Below are 23,622 nucleotides of genomic sequence, written 5' to 3' on the forward strand. Positions count from 1 at the left end.
TATTATTTAAAAATAATTGTAAAGTAATACATTTTTGATTCCTAAATAGAATTAATCGCGAAATTTCAACCGGTAGATAAGTTTTGAAGATTCTTTAATAAGTCGTTTAGTAGATATCGTTAGAGTGATTCACGGTATGGTGAATCGGCATATCGTATTGGCACGTGTCGTAAGTTTCGCGGAAAACCGGAAGTCTCTTTTTGGAACATGGACAAATAAATAGAAAAAAAGTGAGATAGGTGGAGAATCGGAAGATAGAGTAAAGAGGAAAGAAAGAGTAGAAAAAGAGTAGATAAAGAGAGAGAGTCTAGTCGAATGTACAGGCTCCGCTAACCACTGTAATATTAATAATAACCTTGTGTGTGTGGTGAAAGCTTACACTACACTTGGTGTCGCTATTGGTGTTGTATTTTTTATTTTTTGGTGTTGTACTTGGTGGTTTTTCTTTCTTATTATTTAATTTCTTTTTTTAGAATTTAATTATAACAACTTGAAGAAAAAGAAAAAAGAAAAGAAAATTTCAGACTTATTTTTTCGAAATTGAGATGAAGAAAAGACTCGGACGCGTTCGTGAAAGAGAGAAGAATGAACGAAGAATGAGCGAAGAATCGTGAATACGCGCTTTCGACCCCATGGACGAGGAGAATTTGTTCTTTTTTGCTGTGCTCCGCGATTCAGGCCCCATGCAAAGCTTTTCGCATCTTTCGAGAGATATTTAGTCGGCGTCTTATTGTTCACGAGAAAGAGAACGTTTCAAAAGTGTTATATGTGTCTCCTATATACCGGCTAATTTATTAATATGTCATGAAAATCCAAGAGAAAGGGATAAAGAGAAATAGAGATAGAGATAGAGATAGATAGAAAGAAAGAAAGAAAGAAAGAGAGAAAGAGAGAGAGAAATTTGGCGCGAGTTTCGAATCTCGTACTACTCTGGCATTTGGCATGAACGCGCGCGCGCATTTGGCACGCATAAGAAAAGTTTTAAATATTGTTGCGTTGGGATTTATTTTCGATGGGGACGCAACATAGTGGGCGTTATAAATTAATGGTTAGCCAATGAGAATAATCGTCTAGTATATAGTAGATGCGCGCGAATACATGTAACGTAAGTAAGTTTCTATGCGTCTAGGTGAAGGCGTAATTGGCAAGGATATTGCTTGCGTCACGTTCTTCTTCTCTTCATTCTACCACCACGTGGCAGAAAACGCGTGTCCTCGAATTAGCGAAACGTAGGTGGGATAAGTGAAATCTAACACCGTCCAGCCCGCCGACGCGTCCGCGATGCTTCTTTCAACACGGAAGAAGCATTTGAACTTTCTCCTTTTTTTCCTTTGATCCAAAATTCGAGATTTTTGTTTGGTCTTATTCGAATCTCATAGATGTTGTTGTTGTCTTGCAAATTCTTACTATCTTTCTTTTTTATTCTTTTTTTATTTTCTACCATCGCGACCATGATTTTTTTTAACAAACGTATCGTAGCGTGTTAAAAAGATGGAGGAAGAAAATGTTTCAATTCGATTAATAGAAGTGAATTTTGAACACAAAGAAAAATTATGATGCATGAAGTTAGTCGATCGATAGACCTGACGAGAAGAAAAAATAAGATAATAAAAAAAGAAGTAGTCGTTGTCGTGAACGACGAACGAACGAACGAAGCAACGACGACGACGACGACGACGACGTCGTCTCGCATCTCGGTGTCGGCCATCTTTGTGGCTCCTGGCGTCGGTCCAGTCTTTATTTAGATCCACCTGTCCCCTGTGTCAACTTCTCGGCGCGAGCCGTCGCGTCGTCTCGAGAAAGGAAGAAAGAAAGAAAGAAAGAAAGAAAGAAAGAAAGAGGACTTCACTGCTCTCCCTCGTGAAGAGGATTTAAGAGTCTTTAAGGCCGTTTCCGCGCTATCGCGACGTCTATTCTTGAAGATCCCTTTTCTAGTTCGCGCCGTCTTCTCTCTCTCGTTAACGGGATACCAAAGCGACGAGAGAACCTACTTACGCGTTCGTTCCTACACTTTCCTCGACTAACGATTAGGACGTCTGCCAAACTGCATTTTCATGATTGCGTCTGCATAGACAATTCGTTCTTTTCTTTTTCTTCTTTCTTTCTTTCTTTTTTTTTTCTTTTATAAATATATTTCGATTATTTATGTGGGGTTTATGCTTGGTGTATGGGTATATAATTATATATGTATATGTTACCGTGAAGAACCGAAATTGGAGAATGTTAAGATTTTACATGGTCGCTTGATATACGTCTGAAATATTAATATATAAGAATAAACTCAAATATTCGGTCTTTCATCGACGTGTTTAATATATATTGACAAGCGATCATGTGAATCTTGACATTCTTTAATTTCGGTCCTTCACGGTAACCTATATATACATATATATTTATTTTATGTTTGTATTATTTATGGTTATAATATTTCTTTTCTAACTGTTTATTTAATTTGGAATTTAGGAACGTTTGTCGATAGGATTCTGTTCTTCCTCTCTATTCCGATATATAATATTTCTCGAACGATTTAGTTCGAATAAGAAATCTTGGAAGCGAGAATTGGGGGCCTCGGCAGAACTTCTTATTACCCTTGTTCTTTTGCTCGCATTTCGCGTCATAATCCAGAACGTCGTCGTCTAAAAGGACCGCGCTTCTATTTCCATTATCGCGACTCTCTTCTTCTCCACCTGTCGTTGTCGCTCATCTGACGCAAATTCTTCTCGATGTCGTCTCCTCGCAGCTTCGTCGAACTATCGTGTCTTTTAGACGATGATCGACGTTATAAATCTTGGCGCTTATGCCGTCAAACTTTTCTTAATATATACGTCTTGTTTGTTACACGCGACACTAGAAATATATTGCGATAGTTACTCAACGAATAATAAGAAGTATATGAATTATTTTGTTTAAATTATTATATACTTTTATTAACGAAAATGATTAGCGACGACGAAGGATTTTTCTTTTTTCTTTTTTCTCAAAATTTTATTTTCGTAGAATTTATTTGAATCTTTTTGTCCTTTCTTCTTTTTCTTCTTCTTCTGCTCGCAACATCAAAAGCCCTAACGAAATCGTAAGTATTTAAATGAACTTCTATTTTCAACACGCGAACGTTCGTCGTCATCGTGCATCGCCCATCGTGCATCGCCCATCGTGCATCGCCCATCGTCGCGTTGTTCTTTCAACGAACGCAGTCTGTTTTCACGCGACATATATTTCATCCTCAAGGTTCCTCTCTCCCTTCTTTATCCTCGTCGGTATCTCATTTATTTCATCGTAGTATTTATTTTTATATAAGCATCCCCTCTAGTGCACATATTGTAAATACGTGCATATTGCTCGAAAAGTATTATAAAATGTATTTATGTTTTCTATAAATCATTAGAGATATAGTCGTGGATGCAGACAGTCGATCCCATTAAATTCATTTTATTCCGATCGTTCGCATTAATAATAGTAGCTCATCAATCTTTCCAATTTCATATTGTGTTTAGATTTAAAAGGCAGGCCACTGCTTCGAATATTTATTTTCTTTATTATTTTACTTTAACATCGTCGATAGCCAAATCTATATTTAATATTTTCAACATCTTTCTTTCCTTCTGTCCTATGTCAACGTTCATTCCGTGATTTAAAAATAAAATGTTAATGATAAAATAACTCTTAGAGCTATTGAAATCGAACATCTAAAACAATTTGATTGGACCGATCGATGTGTCAAGTCGAAAAAACTAAAGAAATGATTAGTGTTTGCGTAGGAAAAGCAATTAAAGTATGACGAGGCACCACCCCCAGGACTCTCTATTGGTCCGGCCCGGTTTCCGTGGATTGGCGGATGATCCCATTGGATTATCCAGGGCGCCGGCGCCACGGTACAGCCTTTTAGCCTATCCTCTCTCCCTGCGCATTGAAAGCGAGCAAGACACGACCCGGATACCACGCGACACCTTCCTCGAGTTCACACATGCGCGCAAACTACCTGTACGCACGCACACACACACACACATACAGATACACGATTAATATCTATGAGCCGGATTTCCAGTAATTCAGTAACCAAAGACTATTTATTATCAGTAACGGTAGAGATTATTGAAAATGAATTTATTTACTAAATAATTTCTTCATTATTTGATCATAATTAACAGCTTTTGATAGCTAGTAAGTTCATCGATTAGATACTCAAAGATTCCGTATAAAAAAGTTCATTTAAAATGAGATAATGTTGAAGGTCGAGTAGATATATTAGTAGTAGTCTACATCATTCAAGGATCGACTAATCCCCTGACCGACTTTAACTATATCTTTATTCGTAATTCGAAGAGTTAAGAAACACATCATTTTCTTTCCATAATATGTACATACAAGCTGCAAACATACGTCAGAGCAGGTGTACGATGACAATAATTTCTAATCACAATAACGTTCTGCCGCGGTTTGCACCTGCACCCTCTTAACGAACTTGAAACATATGTACGCATACACACTACCTATACACGTGTGTATATAAATACAAGTACCTATATAGACATATATACGCTGATTCGAAAGGCTACGTTCCCTCCCACAAATTTATTACCTCTACCGATCTTCACCTTTACGCGAAGTTCATTTTTCCTCCCTATTCTCCTCCTTTGACATCGACTCTTTGACTGTATCGAAACACAGGAGGAGGACGAGGAGGAGGAGGTGTGTTCTTCTCCTACTTTCGTGCATTTGTGAGTCCGTGCGTGTCTGAGTCGTTGGCGAACAAGTCGAGAGATCCTAATCGCGACGTACGACCACTTTATGTCGGAAATCGAGGGTGGTCACTTAGATCCGTCACGAAAGGACGATTCCAACGGGAGGTCGGGGAGGGATCTGTCTTCATGACTTACCAACGATTTCTTTTTCCTTCCCCATTCCTCTCCACGAGTCTTCTAGGCTTACAACATGGCACGCGCGATTGAATTCCAAGTTCTCTTTTAATGGTCTCTTCCTTTTGGACGACTGATCGTCTTAACTGCAATCGCGAACAGACTGATATTTACATACAGCAATTCATTTTGTCAATTTATATCAAAATGATTAGAATATTATCGATTACATCGACCATCAAAGAATATTTTGCTGCAAACAGGTTAACTCAAGGTTCGTTGAATGACGTTTCGTACTCATTTACGAGCGAAAAAATATTTTGATATTGGAACGAACTTAATTTGTTTTTGTCACAAAAAGTCTAAATGTCGGATGAAATTATTACGACACTTTGGCTCGCTATAATAATAATAATAATAATAATAATAATAAAAATAATATTTTATAATTTGTTAATGGATATAGAAATGTATGTATGCAAAAACTACGTAAAGTGAGTAAATTATCACTAAATTGATGAAGCTAGAAGACATATTATGCTCACTTATCTCCACGAGGAATGGCATAATGCGTTCGACCCCTACACCAATATACACACTCACAAACACACAAATTGAAAGAGGGTTACATCGATCGTATAAAAGCTTTCCGTATAATGTTCGTTCAGTCGCGATGCGCCACCACGCAATTTTACATCGTGGCGAATTACGGTACGTATTAAAATGACAGTACGTGCATTTTGCGGTAACCTACCAAGGACGTCGATGTAGTCGTGGACAAACGATCGATGCGAATATCTCATCTTGAGATACTTTATTTTCTTATCGTTTCAATCGAATTTTTTGATATCTTGATTGAATAAAATTAAAAGAGAACGAAACACCGAATTTATTAATTTACAGAAGAAAAAAGAAAAAATACATAAACAATACAATTTATATTAATGATGAATTTAATATATACCTAATTAAATTAATTAACCGATGTCTATTAGTATTAATTGTTTGTCGCAAGCTATTTCATTTGTAGAATAACCTTGAACATTTTCCATGTTAATCGATATCAGCGAGATTAACGTGACACTACAATTAATCAAGAAACATGAAAAATTTTGATTACGAAGTATATAAGGCTTGTATAAATAACAAAATTGTTTCTACAAGCATGGTCGTACGTATTCCAAATTTGTGTGCTAATTTGTCATACGCACTTATGTCGGTTTATATCGTGCATAGGTGTAATAGGATTGAGATTGAAAACAGTCGGGAGGACGATCGGTATGGAAGAAAAAAAGGAGGAGGTTGGAGAGGGAGGAAGTTGGAGAGAAAAGAGGATATAGAAAAGGGACACGCGGAGTAGGAAAAGTAGGGTTGAGCACACGCGAGCCATCCATAATGCACGGGCTTCGTACGAGATACGGATTACAGATAAGTTCGATGGAAAAGGAAAGGAGGTGTAAAAAGGAATAAAAAACAAAACAAAAAAAAATACAAAATATATGAAGATATGGAAAAGCGGGACTTAGACGAGAACAAAGAATATGATAGTTTTAAAGCATACTTTAAAAAGACTTCTATTTTCCATATTTAATAATCGATCTTTCTGAAGATTATCTATTGATTATTTTTTCAATAATCAATCTTCGGTCTAATCGAATCTAATCGATATGATAATCCAACTGTCAATTGCGATTTTATTATTTGAAGTTAATGTTTAATGTTGGTCTTTCGTCTTATAAACATTTCTAACGTAAATATTTCAATTTCGAGATTAGATTGGTAATCAAGTTAAGTGCATTATTCTCTTTTGTATGTTTTACGTTGGATATTATTATATTATATATTTCCCCACTTTAGTTTCATTTTCAAATGGCACATTTCATATGTTATATTGTCTAGGAAAAATGTGTGATGGTTTATTGTATTCATTTATTCTATGATAGATACAAAGAGTTTATGTTATTCAACAACGGCACTTTACAATTAGTAGGGCAATTTCTATTTATAATTCAAGAATGCAATTCTAGAGCAACGTAATGAGTGGGCTCCGTAGATGATTACCTCGAGAGATATCTTGCCTTCGTAGTTACTTTAATAGATCGGTATTCGCTATAAAAGGGGGTTATAAATCAGTCGAAAAATGATGGATCTACACGTCATCTTATAGTATGATCTGCCGGATACTCGTTCCTTTCGAAGTATCGTCATGGAAGTAAAAGGAGGGAGAAAGAGAGAGAGTAAACTAGAGATAAGGAGCATTTGGTAGTAAAAGCTGGTAATGTGCCAAGCCTGATATTTTTGTGACGATCGTCGATCGACTTCCGTGCTTTAAATTATTTTCAAACTACCAACAGTTCATAAATCTTTTTTTCTAATGTTTAACAAAATAAAAAATATTACTTGCAACCACGTGTTTTTGATTTTCTAACGAAGTATGCAAATTGTAATGAAAATATCGTTGTTTTCTCTCTCTCTCTTTTTTTTTTTTTTCTTTACAATAAATATTACAAATTATGATGAAAATTAGATATATTTTAGACAAATGAGAATTTTATTTTGACGATATTAGTAATTTCCAAATATTTGTATTAAGTCTGACATGAAAGAAAAGTTAAACGGTGTTGCGAATATACTTAGAAAAGTTCATTGTCAGTGTGTGTAAATATAACTGTGGAAAAGTAAGAAGCTCCGGGGTGATTTAACCGATTGGGGAGGGGAATAACGCGACAAAGGAAAGACAGTTTGGCGTTTCCCCGATGGTGCGATGGCCCCGGTAATCCGCTCGCCGGAACTCGGAGAAACCAGAGGAACGGGACCGGTTCGATGCCGCAGGACGACATATTGATTTTCCTCCTAGACTGGACACTAGCCGTTATCGATCCGTTAAAAAGTTCAGGGCTGTCTCTGGGAAAAAGAGCCAAGGAATTATCCTCGTTTCTGATGATTTGCTAATTTATATATTGTAAGCGCGTATTTCTCGGAAGGAGGCACCAACTTTAACGGATCTTCTTCCTCGTTTCCTTTGAGATCAAGAAAGCTGTTTAGTAAGAAGAACGATGACGATATAATGATCTTTAATATATCTAATGAACAGCTAAATCGTAAATAGAGAAATAAAAAATAAAAAATAAAAAATAAAAAGACATTTACAAGAACAACGCGTAAACGTATACTTGATTTTTATTTTATATTTTATTTGTATTTTTTTTTTTAAATTATTTTTCTTCTCTTCCTCTCTTTTTCTCTTTCTCTCTCTTATCATGACTATTTCTCTGTCTCTTTTTTATTTTTGTTGTTTCTCTCTTTAATTCACGTAAAAGCTAGGTACTAACGTTGGTGTAAGATAATCGTGTGCCGTGTGCCGAAAGAGTATTTCTCACTCGTACACGTTTGTTATTGATGGTTTGCTGTTGTTTTGCCAACACGTTGAAAGGATTTTTTCTTGGATTGTTGCGTAACTTTTTTTGTTGTTGTTGTTGCCTTATAATTATGTCACACATTATAAACACACATACACACCTGCGAAACAGGATTCGCTTCCTTTTGCGCTTTCCTTTTCCAATATTGTTACTTTCCATCCCCTTTTCATTCGCTGGCAATCGCGTTCTATGATAATTGCTATTTGGGTTTGATAAATATAGAGAAGAAAAAACAACTATAATTAATTATATAAATAAATAAATATGTATATGTATTTGAATGTATAATAAAATATTCGGTCCTTCGCTCATCTTGCCGGTTTGGTGTTGTTTGGTTTTGGTAGAAAGTTGCGCACGAGCGATAGACCGTTAACATCGATGATCATTAAATTTCGTGTTTTTTGATAATCCTAATGAAAATCGTCTATTTGTCGACGTGCTTGAATATAATTAATTTTGTTACACCTATATTGGTAGAATACGGTAACAAAACGTTTATTCTAAATCATTGATACTAAAAGAGCACGCACGTCTTTGACAATAAAGCACCCAGTAGTGAGCCAGTAGTTATGAACTTATCACCGGGGTTAAAAAGCATTTTTTCCTATCCATTGAATCCTATCACAGAAGGAAGAGAATTGTTCTTCCGAAAACGGCCGTGCTCCGAATTTAGACCGAAGTATCGAAATATTTGTTTAAAATTGATCCATATTGTTTCAATGAATATCGTAAATTCGCGATTGATTAAGTGAAATTAATGAATCAGAGCGCGGCAGTTCTCGTGAGGTTTGAAGAGGCCTGGATAAAAAAAATGTTGAACACCTTACCAACGATCGTATTCACGTTTCAGAGTACCACCGGGCTACGTTTACCAGTCTCCTTATCTGGCCGCAGCGGCGCCAGGCGGCTTGGTACCACTTCCGGCAACGCAGTTGAGCCACGCAGCCGCAGTTGCAGCTACGCAATTTTACGATTATCAAAATGTAGCAGCAGCGGCTGCCACCTATCCGGGTGCTTCCTACAATTTCGCAGAGGCCTATCCGTACACCAGTGCTGCCGCCGCGGGTATGTTTACTTTGAAAAATACCCAGGAAAAAGAAAATCATCACTGTTGTCATGATACTTACGATAATTATAATATTCGTGATGATATCACTTATTACAATTATAACGATCAAATTGATAACTACGATAATATCGATTATCTAGATTATACCGATAGCGAGTATAATACAAATTACTTAGCTCATCTAGCTTACAAAGATATGCTTACAATTAGTAACACAGATTATTTAGATCACCAAGATTACTTAGATCATCAAGATTACTTTGATCACCAAGATTACTCAGATCACCAAAATTACCACGAAGATCACCAAAATTATTACGAAGATCTCCAAAATTATAACGAATATTACCAAAATGACCTAAATCATTTTTCTTGCGAAGAACACCAATATTGTCTAGATTATCTACCTTACGAAGAACACCAAGATTGTCTAGATAATCTACCTTACGAAGAACACCAAGATTGTCTAGATAATCTACCTTACGAAGAACACCTAAATGACACAGAACACGTAAATGGTCACCACAATTATCCAGCTTTGCAAGATCATCGCTATTGTCACCATGTCCACCAGCAACAACTTTGTCTGAACGATAAATGTCCTCTTCAAGTTCTTTTCATTTATGTTAGGGATACTTAGTTATGGACTACGTCGAATATTAATTGGATTTACTGCTTTCATTCCGGCCTGGAAACAGTATATGTACGATATTAAACATTTCAATTCGTGGTATATTTTCGTCTCTGATGCGTCTCATTGTTCTTTTGTTTCTTATCGATTATTCGTTTGAAATTATCAAGTGATTCATTGACGAACGTACCTATAATGTTGGTAAAATGTGAATTTATTGTTTAGTATACGTTTATCAGTACATCAAATATATATACATTGATCTATAGAAGTTTGTTTTACATTGTTCTAGGTTTGTTATGTAGGTTGTTATTTGATTGTGTTTTCCAATTAAAAAGAACATGTACGTTTCCGTATCGATGTGTTGTTTTATGGTAGTGTGATGGCAATAATAACTACGATATGACGGTGGTAGTAATAGTCGTAATAATAATAGTGATGATGATGATAGTGATGATTTAATTTGATGTTTAGGCAAACACTAATCAATTTGTATTGTAGATATATATCTGAGATTATTAATTATACGATATTAATGAAAGATTGGTAGAAAGTAAATATAATTTATTACTTTTTCAGTGAATGCAGCGGCAGGTTATGTGACGCCGTACACATATGCGACTCTACCAGGTGCAGCAGGTTTGCCTGCTGCTGCTGCTGCAGCAACGGCGGGTGCTGCTTTCCCAGGATTACCGTACCAAACGACGCCTCAGGAAGCAAGATTACAATGAGATATGGATCTGCTGTCAAAAACGAGAGTCGTTCATAATAAGCTAGAAATATCGCGAGCACTGATTTTGACGATAAACGACAATCGTTCATTTCTGTTTTATAATCAAATTAATAAGGGACACAAAGAACACATTTACCGCAGAATCATTTTATTATTCACGATTAGTAATGATAGAGAGAGAAAGAAGAAAAGGAAGAAGAGTTTTTTTTTTCAAGGATTTTATGAGATATTTAAATCTTTTATATTCGAGATCATCGAATCTCGATCTCTTCGCAAGTGCTAATTATATATATATATATAATATATATCCACAAACGTCCTATATATATGTATATATATATTAGCAATTATATATACGTATATGTACATATACGTTTATGTATATATATATATATATATATTATATATGTATACACACACAAAGTATATATCTATATACTCTCTCTCCCTTTCTCTTCTAACTTAAGTCAATTCTCTTCAGTTTTTATAAAATGACGAACGAATTCTCGTGTTGACATGTTGGTTGAAACGTACATATTTACGTTTCTATCTTATTCTTGAAAAATTCTCGCTAATAAGCGGAGAAAACGACGACGAGCGATCATGTTCGATCGTATAGTTTAGATACATATTTCTATTTATTCGTGTGTGTGAGTCATGAAATTGGGAGAGAGAGAAAGAAAGAGAATGAAAGTGTTGAATGTGTAAACATATCTTGTTGACGTAACTCAATTTTTGGTCATTTTTAAAATCATTTAGAAAATTGTAAGAAAAACAAAAAGTAACAAAGAAAAAAACAAAAAATGAAATAAAATGAAGAAAAATTTATCCGAAAGATTTGGCGTTGACATGACATTTTATCTATTAAAGAAGTTAAAACTAAGTTGCGTTATTTTTGTTAAAACGAAAATAGCGAATCGTTTGTTACTATTACTCAGTCATAAGTACTACTTTTTGTCAGGAAAACCATAGAAATAATTTTAGATAATAATAAAGTGATAAGAGAAGGTGACGCCTTCTTAGGAATTTTTTGTAAATTCAACGAAGAATAATAAAGTGTCTTACTCGTGTGGCCTTATCTCCTGTTGAGAACATTTATTTTCATTTAAGAATTGAAGGAAGAAAGAGACGATATTGTTTAAATCATCATACGCGAGTGAGAGGGAAGTAAAATGGCAGAAGAGAAATCAGACCAAATTTTCTTAGTATCTAAAAGAAAAAGCATATTACGAACGAAGATAAAAGAAACATAGGAAAAAATGGGATTAGTTTCCCTTTAGTTCGGTGCCTTTATAAGACTCAGCACAATTTGATTATAGTTTTAACAACTAGAAACTAGTCAGTAATTTGTAAAAAGCGATAATGTCAATAACATGAATGTTATTTGCCTGTTGGATACGCCTATTATATACGCTAAATCGGAATGCAAGTGATGACGCTTTGAGACTTTGATTGGTTGGAAAATTTAACAGAACACCTAAATTATTGCATTCGAAGAAGTGATATCATACAAAATATGAGGTCTACTCAATTCAATAGATTTTTAAGTAGAATATGTATTATATTCGAAGAGGAAAAATAATAGTTTCGTGACGAGTTAGAAAGAATAACAAAATGTCGTTAGAGATTGGGAAGAGGGGTGGGGGAAGGTATATAAGGCAGCTTGTAATATCGTATTTTATTAATAAATATAGTTATAAAGTAAATTTATATTATATATTACCATTACTATTATTTCTAAATATATAGTTATTACTATTATTATTATTTCAATTTATTATACTTAATATTGTCAGTTTATTATTTTATTATTACTATTATTGTATTCATTATTATTCGAATTAGTTATTGGTTATATGTTATTATATTATTATATTATTTTTATCTTTATCAATTACTGATGATTATGTACTTAAAGAGGAAAATTGTAACGTAGACACGCACGTTCTACAGCGGGAACGAGTAGTGCGGGAAAAATACAAAATAGTTTAAAATATGTTTGAACGAAATGTAAAAAAAGAAAAAAAGAAACAGAAATAGCTTCCATCGTCGACAAGCAAAAAAAGAGTACATATCGAAATAGAAAAAAAGTCATCAGAGAGAATAGATCTTTCTTGACTATGAATGATCTTTTCTCGGATTTTCTAGATGCTTAGAATCGACAACTGTAATATATTGTCTGTTATCTTAATTAATAATAATTATTATACGATATATTGATAGATTAAAGAAAAATTCGAAGCAAATATATTCCATCTAAAAGAAACCAATGTGACGTTGTTATTAGTTAATCTATCAAGCTTGTTCTTTTTTATAATTTTAACTGCCTCGTTTCATTATTGGATCAATTCGTGTAAATATGCATGAATTAATCTAATAAGTACGATACATACTTGTAATACTAATTTCTACGTTGGTTCATAAATAAGTACTGTAAGGTCTTTTTTTATACGCGAATCATTTTTATGATTGAAATTGAAATCGAATTGATAATTGAAATTGTACAGTTTGTATTTAATTCACAAAATGTCTTGGGCGAACATGTACATGTAGGCTTGTTAAAGAAAGCCCAAGTATAAACAGTCACCAAAACTCGTGGTATGCTCAAAAATTGCTTTAATTATTCTATTAACATACAATCTATTAACATATATCGTTTTCAACAAAAAATTGCACCACCTACAATGAGCGGTTTTCGAATCATTTAAAACTTTCAATAATTATTAGAATTTTTGATGTAACCTATAGTCTAAAATCGCATAAATTGATGCTAGCTTAAAAAAGAAAAAAAAAAGAAGACGAATAAAATATTTAATTGTTAACGAGACCCCTTTTTAATAAAATAAAATTAAAATATTTTTTACTTCATTTGAATTTGTCGCGATATTATGGACGCAAGGGAGGAAACGTATTTCTGTTTGTCTGATTTGTTCTAAGAAGGGGAGAGCCAAATGGACAAGACACCGATTTTTTCTAATTCTCCACAGTTGTAGGGCTCCATCAGAATCACACACTATGAAAGCAGTAAGACCCCAATACTTAATCGTTTACAAAGAAAACAAAGGGAGAAATATTACATGCATTCTTATATATCAGTTCGTTTTAGATAAAAAAAGAATAAATTTTTTACAGTTTAATTCAAGAAAAAGAAATAGAAAAAATGGATGGGTTGAAAAGTTTCTAGCCTTAGATGATGACTAAAAAGTTTTCAGCTTAACACGAGTAGAACTGAACAATTATTCAACCTTTTTCGTATTAAGTTCAGAACTTTTCAACTCATCCATGTTTCTTGTTTTAGAATTTAAGTAGGTAAATTTTTGTTTATGCCAGTTTTTATATGAGCTTTTCTGTAAAACGTATCTACTGCATAAAACGAGAACATACAGTACTGTTTTTTGAATAGTAATATTTATTTATGAATCAATCCGAGATAATATTTTTTGTTCGCTTTAAGGAGTCGAGTTTATCCACTTCGAGTAAAGGAATGAAATCTTTTACTTTCAAGTTGTAAGAAGAGAAGGAGGAGGATGAGGAAAAAGAGGAAGAAAGAATGAGGTAAAAACGGATAGGATTCGACGTCAGTTTTCGAGCGAAATACGATCTCATCGTTTTTCGTAACTAAAGATAATCCTGTAGCTTTCTTGGTTGTTCTGGATGCTGGATGCTGCGCGGGGTTCTACGCGGGGATGATATATTGGAGCGTGCACGAGAGTAGAACGAATGGATAGTCTTCTCCTTCTCATCTTCCTTTTCTTCTCCCCCTTTCCTTTGGCAGTTACCACCAACCGTCTCCACGTAAGAACCGAACAAAAATAACCGCTCGTATTTTCCGCACGAAGTAACTCGTCTCCGATCATTTTCTTCTTCTCGAGTGGCACACGCTAAGGCCAAATGTCCAATTTTTTAATGAAACTTTCAATTTTACGATACGCACATTCGAATCCTATTATTTTCAAATAAACTAGGCAAAAATACGTATATCATTGAATAATATCTATATTGACATATTTGAAGTAATAACAAGAACAAAAAAAAACATATTACACACTAATATAAATATATTACAATCTTCATATTTGTGAAATCATTTTAATATGGAAAATAGATTACCGACGTTAATCGTTCATTCATTTCCTATTATCGATACGTAATATTTTCGATTAGGTAGGAAAGCATTTCAGTGAAGGTGTGTTGGGGACGACTGTTACGTATAATTAGTTTGGTTTACAACCAAGCAAATAAAGCGCTCTCTATAACCGTTCGAACGATTCACGATCATAGTCGTCGTGTATACTAACTGATGAGATGTCAGCACCAGTGCACTTCATTCAGACCGTCCTTTGAATGACGTACCGCTTATCATTCGATTTGAATGATGGGGCAATAGTAGTAGGGGAGCATCACCATTGATACAAACGAGAGCGAGCTCAGTAATCCCGCGATTATCAGCGCAAACTGGAACGCTCTTGGGGCCTCCAGATCTTTTTTCTCTCTCTCTTTCTCTCTATCTCTGTCGCTCTTCTTTAAACTAAACCGGCACAACTAAACGCAAGAGAAAGAGAGAGAGAGAGAGAGAGAGAGAGAGAGAGAGAAAGAGAGAGAGAGAGGAAGAGAAAAGGACGAAGTTAAATCTAACGTGGTTAACAAGGAAAAGACTCAAGGATCGCGATCCAAGGAGACTCGCGACCCTGAAAGTCCTTTCCTTTTCGGAGAGTCCATGCAGAAGCCACTAGTTTAAGGCCAAGGTGAGAGATCGAGATTCTACTTGTCTCACGTGCCTCTATTCTCCTTCATTAAGCAATCATTACTTATTTTTTCTTCTTATGTTATTATATATGCATATATTTTTCGAATCTAATCATTTCTTTCTCGTTAATGTTAAAATATTCATGTTAATAACTATATATAACCAGACAAGGTCTTTATTATTTCATATTTGTCATATTTCAATTTGCTTAATCATAGCCATTAAGACAGTACGAGAACCGGTCATCAGAGAAAAGTATATTATTCCCCTATAAAGCGTAACAATTTTGTTTCGTATCGATGACACCTGTAAGCTGTCTCCTATCTCGACATATAGGTACGTTACATCGTTCGGGTAGGCCATGCGTAGTTGAATTACTAGCGTCTTATTCGTTTAAACAACAAAATGTGATCTATAATTTTTTTTATTGCTATAGTCCGTGCTTATATATTTGTATATAACGTGCGTTCGTATTTTCGAAAATAATAATTATCGCGTGATTGATCCTATCTAAAATACATTCGATATTTTCGTAAATTGATAAGAAATGTTAATCTAGTTGAAATTCGATGATAACTTTCTTGTCGATCATTCCTGAAGAATCTCACTTATCGCAAGGCGGAAGCGTTCGAAAATGCACGTTGGCGCGATCGTTGCCAATGAAAATCTCCGTTCGCTTGTTGCGATTCCAATTACGTAAGTCCGTGTCTTCTCAGGTAGGTGTACACATGCACAGAGATCCTACCGAGCGCAGTTCTTGCCTCAAGACGATTCACGCGAAAACCGACTACTTCCAACTTCAGTATGTAAATCTTATTTATCCTTTTTTTCCTTCTCGCGAAGCCGATCTTCTTGAACTTTTTACAAATTTTTCTCTTTCACGTTCAAGTTCATTGCACTACTTTGATGATAATTGTATTCTTCTTCTTCTTCTTCTTCTTCTTCTTCCCTTGGATTCGTCCTTGAAATAAATCAAGTATTTTTCTTCCTTATCTATCGTTTGAGCACAGAATCACTGATAATGAGAGAAATCTAACATGAATAATATATACGTATATATGAAACGCGTTATCATTATCTACCAACATTATTATATTTTCTTTTCTTTTATCATTATCAAGCAAGAAGATGGTAGATCGTAGGCGAACGATTTCGAGCAATTTTTGCAAATTGCGGTACAACGATCGTAATCCGAGTCGCGGAAGTTAATTGTCTTTTAGTGGAACAAGCCTAACTTCTCGTTTAATCTAGACATATATGGATATTACGAACACGGAACGAAATAATGCAAAATATTGTTGAATATTATTTATATTGCGCTTTAAATTGATAAGCGATCAGTTAGGTTTTCTTAATTCAATTTAATCTTCAGCTCGTTCATACCTCTTTTCACGAACCGATAATTTTAATCGTATTGGCTTTGATACGCTCGAACAATATCCATTTATTTGTCTGTCGCATAAATGCGTTACCTATAATATCGTATCTTATTCGTGAGAATCTTATGGAAACGTACAACTTATTCAAGAAGAGAAAGAAAATAATTAAGTAGAAGTAAATCATTGAAAAATATGACGTTTATACGATAGGTTGTAAAGCGTTCGTCTTATAAATTAAATCACGTAGATTTGAAATTTGTGCGATAAACTATTGCCAAGCAGAGGACGTTCGCGCGTTATTCCATTCGAGGCACATATAATTACGCGGATTCATCTATCGTAGATAAAAACGTCAACGTAGCGTGTTCCGAGTAGATAAACCGCAATTTCTTCATTACCACTTTTGCTTCCGTCGGCGATCTCAGTATCGATTACCAAATCTTTATTCGATTTCGTCGTGCGTATATTGTATCATAGTATTTATATCAATTGTTAATCTATACGTTATACTATCTCAGTTATGTCATAAATTTATATTAAAAAGATGAAATAGAAATATTTGTTAATAGTGTGAAATAATGTGAAAAAAAAATAAGTTTCGATCTCTACGCACGATTTAGAAAATTAGATATACAACATTTTTCAGCGACGTCAGAGGGATGAACAACAGTTGCGGAATATTCGGGATTTATCCCAAATGGCTACGAGATCGAGCTACTCCGAAGAATTTCATAGCCGTTTACGGTCTTCTGGGTACCGTGCAGGCTATGGCTTTCATTTATATCGTCGTCACCCTCACGACATTGGAGAAAAGGTTTAAGATACCCAGTCGTACGACAGGTAAGATCACGTTCTCAATAAAGAAGAGAAAACAGAAGCGATCTAGTTAATGCATTATTAATTACTTGCCGTGTTTAAAATGTAAATATTCGCGTCATAAAAATACAATATTTTTGTTGTTGGCTTTTATCTGTAAAATTGCGAATCGCTTTATAGTTACGTATAATGGCACGATAATCTTGTAAATTAGTTATCGCAGATATAGTTCATATCCTAATTGTCCGAATTAGTTCTAAATTTATATTAGAGAATGGAAGCTTTTTTTTTTTTTAGCAAAGATGTGAATATCTGGATCAATAGAGATATTATAATAAAGTTTTTGAAGAGCCATTAAAACCGAAGATCCATTCCCGCGTTATAATCCTCGTTTGACTTTTGCAAGACGGTACATCCGATATCGTGCGGACCTCCACTTATCTAATTCAAGCTAGACCGAGGGTCTTTCGCAGGCTTTGGTTTTATTCCTTCGGTCCGATGTACCACTTGTCTCGTACGAAAAGACATCATAATTTGCTATCTTTTTAGAGAGTTGATTAAATCCAATCCATTCCGAACGAAAAACTGTTTCCATTATTTTTGTATTACTTATCATCGAACTCTAGCAACGAATTGTATTTTGAATGTGTTTGCCTTTAACTGCTTACGTTTTCACTCTAACGCACGCTCGTGCAACGCATTCGAAGTTTATTCATATATATGTGTTCGTATTCGTGCATGTATTCGTCGACTAGGTAAGTAGTTCCTCTCTTTCTCTCTCTCTCTCTCTCTCTCTCTCTCCCTCTCTCTTTCTCTCTTTCTTTATATATACACACATATATATGTATCTATATGTCGCAATCACAGAAGTGAGAAATATGTCGTTAGATGGACCAACTGTGTACATGATTTGCACCACTAATATACTCACGTGTTTGTGTCAGTGTTACGCGAGAGCTTTGTTGTTAATCATAAAACGACATCTTCTAGTGAGAGGGTAAGGGGACACGAAACATTCGTAGAGCTAAGAAACGTCGTCGTTGATCACTTAAAGGCATTCGCAGTTGCAATTATTCATTTTTTAACGATCGATCGAATCGTAAATGTTCAATGTATTGCGATTATTCTAGAGTATTACATCAACGTTTATATTTTTAGATGGTGTTATTTTTTTTTTCTACAAATATTATATAATTGATCGAAAGTATTTTTTTGTTAGTAATATGAAAATGAGATACACGTTTCTCTTATCGAGTATCGTGTTACAGGCTTGATACTATCGGGAAACGAGATTTCTCAAATTCTCTCGTTGATTTTAACGTATTACGGTGGCTCTGGTCATCGACCAAGATGGATCGCAGTGGGTGTTGGGCTAAGTGCATTGTCCTGCCTGATTCTTGCACTTCCACACTTTATATTTGGTCCTGGGAGAGACGCGATGGCTTTGACGAAAGAATACCTGGATCAAACGTTGCTTAATGCCACGACAGTGCCAAGGGACATTGCGATTTGTCCACGAATGAACGAACCGGAACACTGCGATGACGAAGCTCTTTTAGATGTTAGTCTTCTTCCCCGTTTGCTTGTATTTCTCTCTCAATTCATCCTTGGAATTGGCACAACTCTTTATTACGGACTTGGTCAAACGTATTTGGACGACAACACGAAAAAAAAGAATACACCTATGCTGTTGGGTTAGTATTGAAATAAATCTTTACAAAAATCGCTCGTAAACAATTTCAAAGATTTTTTTAATCAAAATTGATTACACATAAATATTCTATTATCATATAGAAAACGTTGTTGTTCGACAGGTTAGAAGATAACTTTTGAGCTCGATACCTCAAACGTGTTAGCGTTTATTCTTAGTTCCTTTTGTCTAGCTTATCTTTTATTCTAGCGTCATTTCTGATACGGATAATCTGATGACCGAAATTGTCGATAAAATGGATAGATAATGTACAAAGAATAGAATTAACAAAATTTTGAAAATAATCGAAATTTTTCTTTAGGTTTCACGTTCGCCCTTCGAACCGTGGGGCCGGCGATTGGTTTTCTTTTGGGATACGGTTGCCTAAGCCTTTACATCGATCCAACCCTTCATCCCGTTATAACGAAAAAGGATCCAAGATGGTTGGGTGCTTGGTGGCTGGGATGGATCATTTTAGGCGTTACCATGGGAATGTTCTCCATACTGATCGCTATGTTTCCACGGGATCTTCCAAGACCACGTAACACCTTGAAAAAAGTAAGAACAAGCGAGAATATTTAAACTTCATTAATCTTCTAAATTCTATATCAAAAATAAATATTATTTACCATATTAGAATGGTGAGTTGCCATTGAAATTAGAGCAAGCCCTTCAAGAAAAATCAACGAGATCGTCGTTATCGATAAAATCGACGAATTCGTTGAAGCAGGAACACGTGCCGACTATGCGAGAATTTCCAGCTGCCATGAAACGACTTTTAACTAATTGGCTGCTTACTTGTAACAATCTTAGCGGTGTATTCTACGTTCTCGGTGCTTCTGCCTATATCACGTTCTTGGCGAAATATCTCGAAGTGCAGTATAATACATCAGCCGCTGGTGGCACGGTTATTGCAGGTAATGTTATTTTTCCACCATTTGTTTTTGTTGGAGATAGCAAATACTTAAGATACTTCATTTAAATAATACACACGAATTCGCAGAGAGTTAAGATAGAAACTAGTGATAATTTGGATAATAAAATTGTAATGCTATTTTTATATTATTGATTGACTGATTGAGAACAAAAAGTAATACTTTATACTGAATACAAATTATGTAAAATAATGTGAAAAAAAAAAAGAATATGTAGAAATACGTTGTGCACTGGTCGGCGGTCCATTATTAAGCACACAATTAATATTGTATTTTTATTCTCCAATTGTTATATACCAGGTCTAGGCCCATAACCTCTGTGTGTGAATTCGTGTATATTATTTAAATAAAGTATCTTAAAAAAATAAATACTGCGAATTCGCCCTGCTATTTCCAACAGTTTTCGACAACAAATGTAACACTTTAAAACGTCGTGTTAACCGTAACCTTCTTAGGTCCGTTATCTTTGGTGGGCATGGTACTAGGATTTTTATTATCAGGATTGGTGATAAGTAAATTCAAGCCAGGTCCTAGGCCTTTGCTCGCTTGGAATGTCCTCGTTGGTGTTTTTTTTGTCGCAGGACAAATTTCTTTTATTTTTCTTGGATGCTCTGATGTAGGAATCGAAGGAGTCGACCTTAAAACTATGCAGTGAGTATGGCAATTTACTTGACATCACAGAAAAATGATTAAGCTCTAATGCTATAAAGCTATGATAATGCACGATTAATGCACGATAATGATCGTTTTCGTTCGACAGAATGAATTTAACGTCCAACTGCAACGCTGCGTGCAATTGCGAATACGTTAAATACGCACCGGTCTGTCACGAACCCTCGAGCACAACTTTCTTCTCTGCCTGTCACGCAGGATGCCGTACGATCGTCGACGATAAAGAATTTGGTAATTGCAGTTGCGTGCCACCGATAGAGGTCAGTTTAACAAGAGATCAATTAGAAGAGAAGAAAGGAAATGAAGGCTTCTTTGAAAATAAATTCCAGCCTCTCGATGTCCGATTATCCACATATTCGGACAAGGTCCGAGCTGGTCCCTGTCCCTCCAGTTGTAACGGACCTTACATACTCTTCACAGTGCTCACTTGTATCATACAAACTCTTGCTTGTTCTGGCAAAATCGGCAACGTCCTTGTAAATTACAGAAGCGTCGAAAAGAAGGACAAAAGCTTTGCCCAGGGTGTCACGCTTATGATTATTTCACTGTTCGCCCTGATACCAGGACCAATAATTTACGGTGCGATCATCGATTCGACCTGTTTGATCTGGGAGGAATCCTGTGGGACTCGAGGCAACTGTTGGTTCCATCACAGAGAAAATTTTCGATATCTCGTTAATATCTCGTCGGTTGGTCAGTATTATATTTTTTATTCTTTGACAACGTTCGATAATAGATGAACGATTTTAAACAAATATTTATTATTTTGTAGGATTTTCTATAATAGGTGTACTGTTCGATGTAGCCGTGTGCTATCTCGGAAAAGATTTAGATCTTTACGGGACACTTGAGAACGACAAACGTCGTGAATTCATTAAAGAGGACAATTTCGAGGATATCACCGGCTTGAGCAAGAAAAAAGTTTTTAATGGAAACGCGAATCAGAGGATAGAACGCACGCCGCTATAATGTTCTGTGAATTTATATTCAATGTAATGCATTTAAGGGAAAGAAAAAGAAGAGAGAAAGAGAGAAAGAAAGAAGGAAATGGAAAATGATTTGAGAAACGTCTAACCGATGAAACGGCTCGGATTTGTAATCGTAGAAAATTGTGATTTTATTACGAGATCCGCTAGGTACCTGAAAATTGCCGGGAAGATATCTAATAAAATGTTACGAACGTTGACCGTTCGTATTACCACGAGGGGAATAGCAATATTTTATATTATATACTATACATATATATATATATATATATCGTATAAACGTACATGTATATATACAATTATTTTAATGTGATGTGTGAAAAAAATACTCGCGCTGTACAAACACAACGCGTAACTCAAGCGTTATAAACACACAGGCACACACAAATCTAGAAAAAAAAGAAGGCGTACGAAAAAAAGGAAGTTTCATTTAGACTATTGCTCGAAATAAACAAAAGTTTTCAACGATGGGTTCATCACCTTGTTATCAACTGATACATATATAAAAAACGAAAATTATTCACACATATGTATAGACATATTTATGATTTACATTTCGCTGTCCTTGTAATAAAATAGGAGATGCTTGGTTTTCTTTAAAAAAGAAAAAAAAAAAAAAAATAGAAAAGAAGGAAAAAGTAAAGAAAAACTAAGAATAAGAAAAAAATAGAGAGGAACGTCGAAGTTTCCTCCTGTTACCACCGTCATTATCGTCGTGGCACCAAACGCCTTCAGATATCTTTCGCTCGTTAGCTTCGAAAATAAAATACAAACGCGTATCGTCGTCGAAACGTTTTACGAGTTTTGTTGCTATCGATCGATCGTATTATCGTGGAAGGTTACGAGTCGATTAGCGGCGACTCGCTATGTCATATTTTCATTCGTTTAACTCTCGTCGACCATTCACCTCCTCTTCTCTTATGACTTCCCGAATATTTTTACCTTTTTCTTTTTTCTTTTCATTTATTAAGTATAATAATTTTTATTTCAATAGAAATAATTGTAAGATAACGCAAATACATGTTAAATGTTGCGTATTTCTGAAGACAAGTAGAACAACAACAACAACAAAATGTAAGAAATCCATCCATTTCGACGAGGAACCCTCCAGATTTGACGTTAAATCTCTCGCAAATAAGGGGTAATGCCCAGCCCTGGTAGAGGAAAGGGTTTTCGACCTGATGATAAAAAAGAAAATAATAAAGAAATAAAGGAAAGTGGTAGGTAAATCGTTCTCGATCGTAGTAGTCGTCATCGTTGTCGTCGTCGTCGTCGTCGTCGTTCTACCTTACGTTTTTACTACGAAAGGGTGAAACAAGGATATCTGGGGGGAAGAAAAAAGAAGAAGAAGAAGGAGGAGAAGAAGAATAAACGGAACCGGAGAGAAGGGAGAGAGAGAGAGAGAGAGAAAGAAAACGAAACCGAGGGAGATAAAAGAGAGGAGATCGAGGTCTTAAGGGGTCGTCTTTAGACCTCAGCCAAATTCTAGATGGACGGGGAAAAAGATAGGTATAGAGAAAGAGAGAAACAGAAAGAAGGGATTACTATCGCGAGCCCGAAAGTAAAAAGGGAGTGTTTGTTTGAGAGTCTTTTAATTTTTAAGCCCACCCAGAAGAGCCACGGGCCGAGGTGGGAGGTGGTAGGTAGGTGGTAGGTGGGTGGGTGGGTATAGCTGAGACGGTAGCTCAA

At 35.3% G+C, this 23,622-nt stretch overlaps 2 protein-coding genes and 1 long non-coding RNA gene across 8 annotated transcripts in view; 2 read left to right on the forward strand and 1 right to left on the reverse strand.

The window, feature by feature from the left end:
* Positions 1–10,891, forward strand: part of LOC122520298 (RNA-binding protein 24-B-like) — a 28,202-nt gene extending 17,311 nt beyond the window's left edge. For both annotated transcript variants that reach the window (XM_043640416.1, XM_043640415.1), the window contains exons 5-6: positions 9,126–9,340; positions 10,555–10,891. In XM_043640416.1, the coding sequence (XP_043496351.1) occupies positions 9,126–9,340; positions 10,555–10,706 (367 nt within the window). In that variant the 3' untranslated portion in view covers positions 10,707–10,891. The remainder of the gene's footprint in view (positions 1–9,125; positions 9,341–10,554) is intronic.
* Positions 7,439–9,174, reverse strand: LOC122520299. Its single transcript, XR_006304503.1, has 3 exons — positions 9,103–9,174; positions 8,376–8,474; positions 7,439–7,760 (listed from the first exon to the last, which is right to left on the reverse strand). It is a non-coding gene; the product is annotated as an uncharacterized LOC122520299 (long non-coding RNA).
* Positions 10,892–15,104: 4,213 nt separating the features above from the next.
* LOC122519189 (solute carrier organic anion transporter family member 5A1) lies at positions 15,105–22,460 on the forward strand. Of its 5 annotated transcripts, none has more exons than XM_043638506.1 (10): positions 15,105–15,453; positions 16,172–16,257; positions 17,481–17,674; positions 18,919–19,344; positions 19,663–19,898; positions 19,978–20,257; positions 20,731–20,926; positions 21,036–21,207; positions 21,435–21,640; positions 21,720–21,801. In XM_043638506.1, exons 2-9 carry the CDS (start codon positions 16,184–16,186, stop codon positions 21,624–21,626), a joined length of 1,770 nt encoding a protein of 589 aa, XP_043494441.1. In that variant the 5' UTR covers positions 15,105–15,453; positions 16,172–16,183; the 3' UTR covers positions 21,627–21,640; positions 21,720–21,801. The 5 variants fall into 5 exon arrangements, with proteins under 5 accessions (XP_043494441.1, XP_043494438.1, XP_043494440.1 ...); XM_043638503.1 differs by having other exon boundaries at positions 15,109–15,453; positions 21,277–21,640; positions 21,720–22,460; XM_043638505.1 differs by having other exon boundaries at positions 15,109–15,453; positions 21,189–21,640; positions 21,720–22,460.
* The last annotated feature ends 1,162 nt before the right edge of the window (positions 22,461–23,622 follow it).

The sequence above is a fragment of the Polistes fuscatus genome, unplaced genomic scaffold, assembly GCF_010416935.1.
Source record: "Polistes fuscatus isolate 324 unplaced genomic scaffold, CU_Pfus_HIC Scaffold3, whole genome shotgun sequence".
NCBI classification, from domain to species: domain Eukaryota; kingdom Metazoa; phylum Arthropoda; class Insecta; order Hymenoptera; family Vespidae; genus Polistes; species Polistes fuscatus.

Excerpts from the sequence above, each read along its gene's own strand:
- LOC122519189 (XM_043638502.1), top strand. The coding sequence starts at position 16,184 with ATGCACAGAGATCCTACCGAGCGCAGTTCTTGCCTCAAGACGATTCAC. Across the intron at positions 20,258-20,730 it reads TGGTGGCACGGTTATTGCAG|GTCCGTTATCTTTGGTGGGC; the intron begins GTAATGTTATTT and ends TAACCTTCTTAG. Across the intron at positions 20,927-21,035 it reads GTCGACCTTAAAACTATGCA|AATGAATTTAACGTCCAACT; the intron begins GTGAGTATGGCA and ends TTCGTTCGACAG.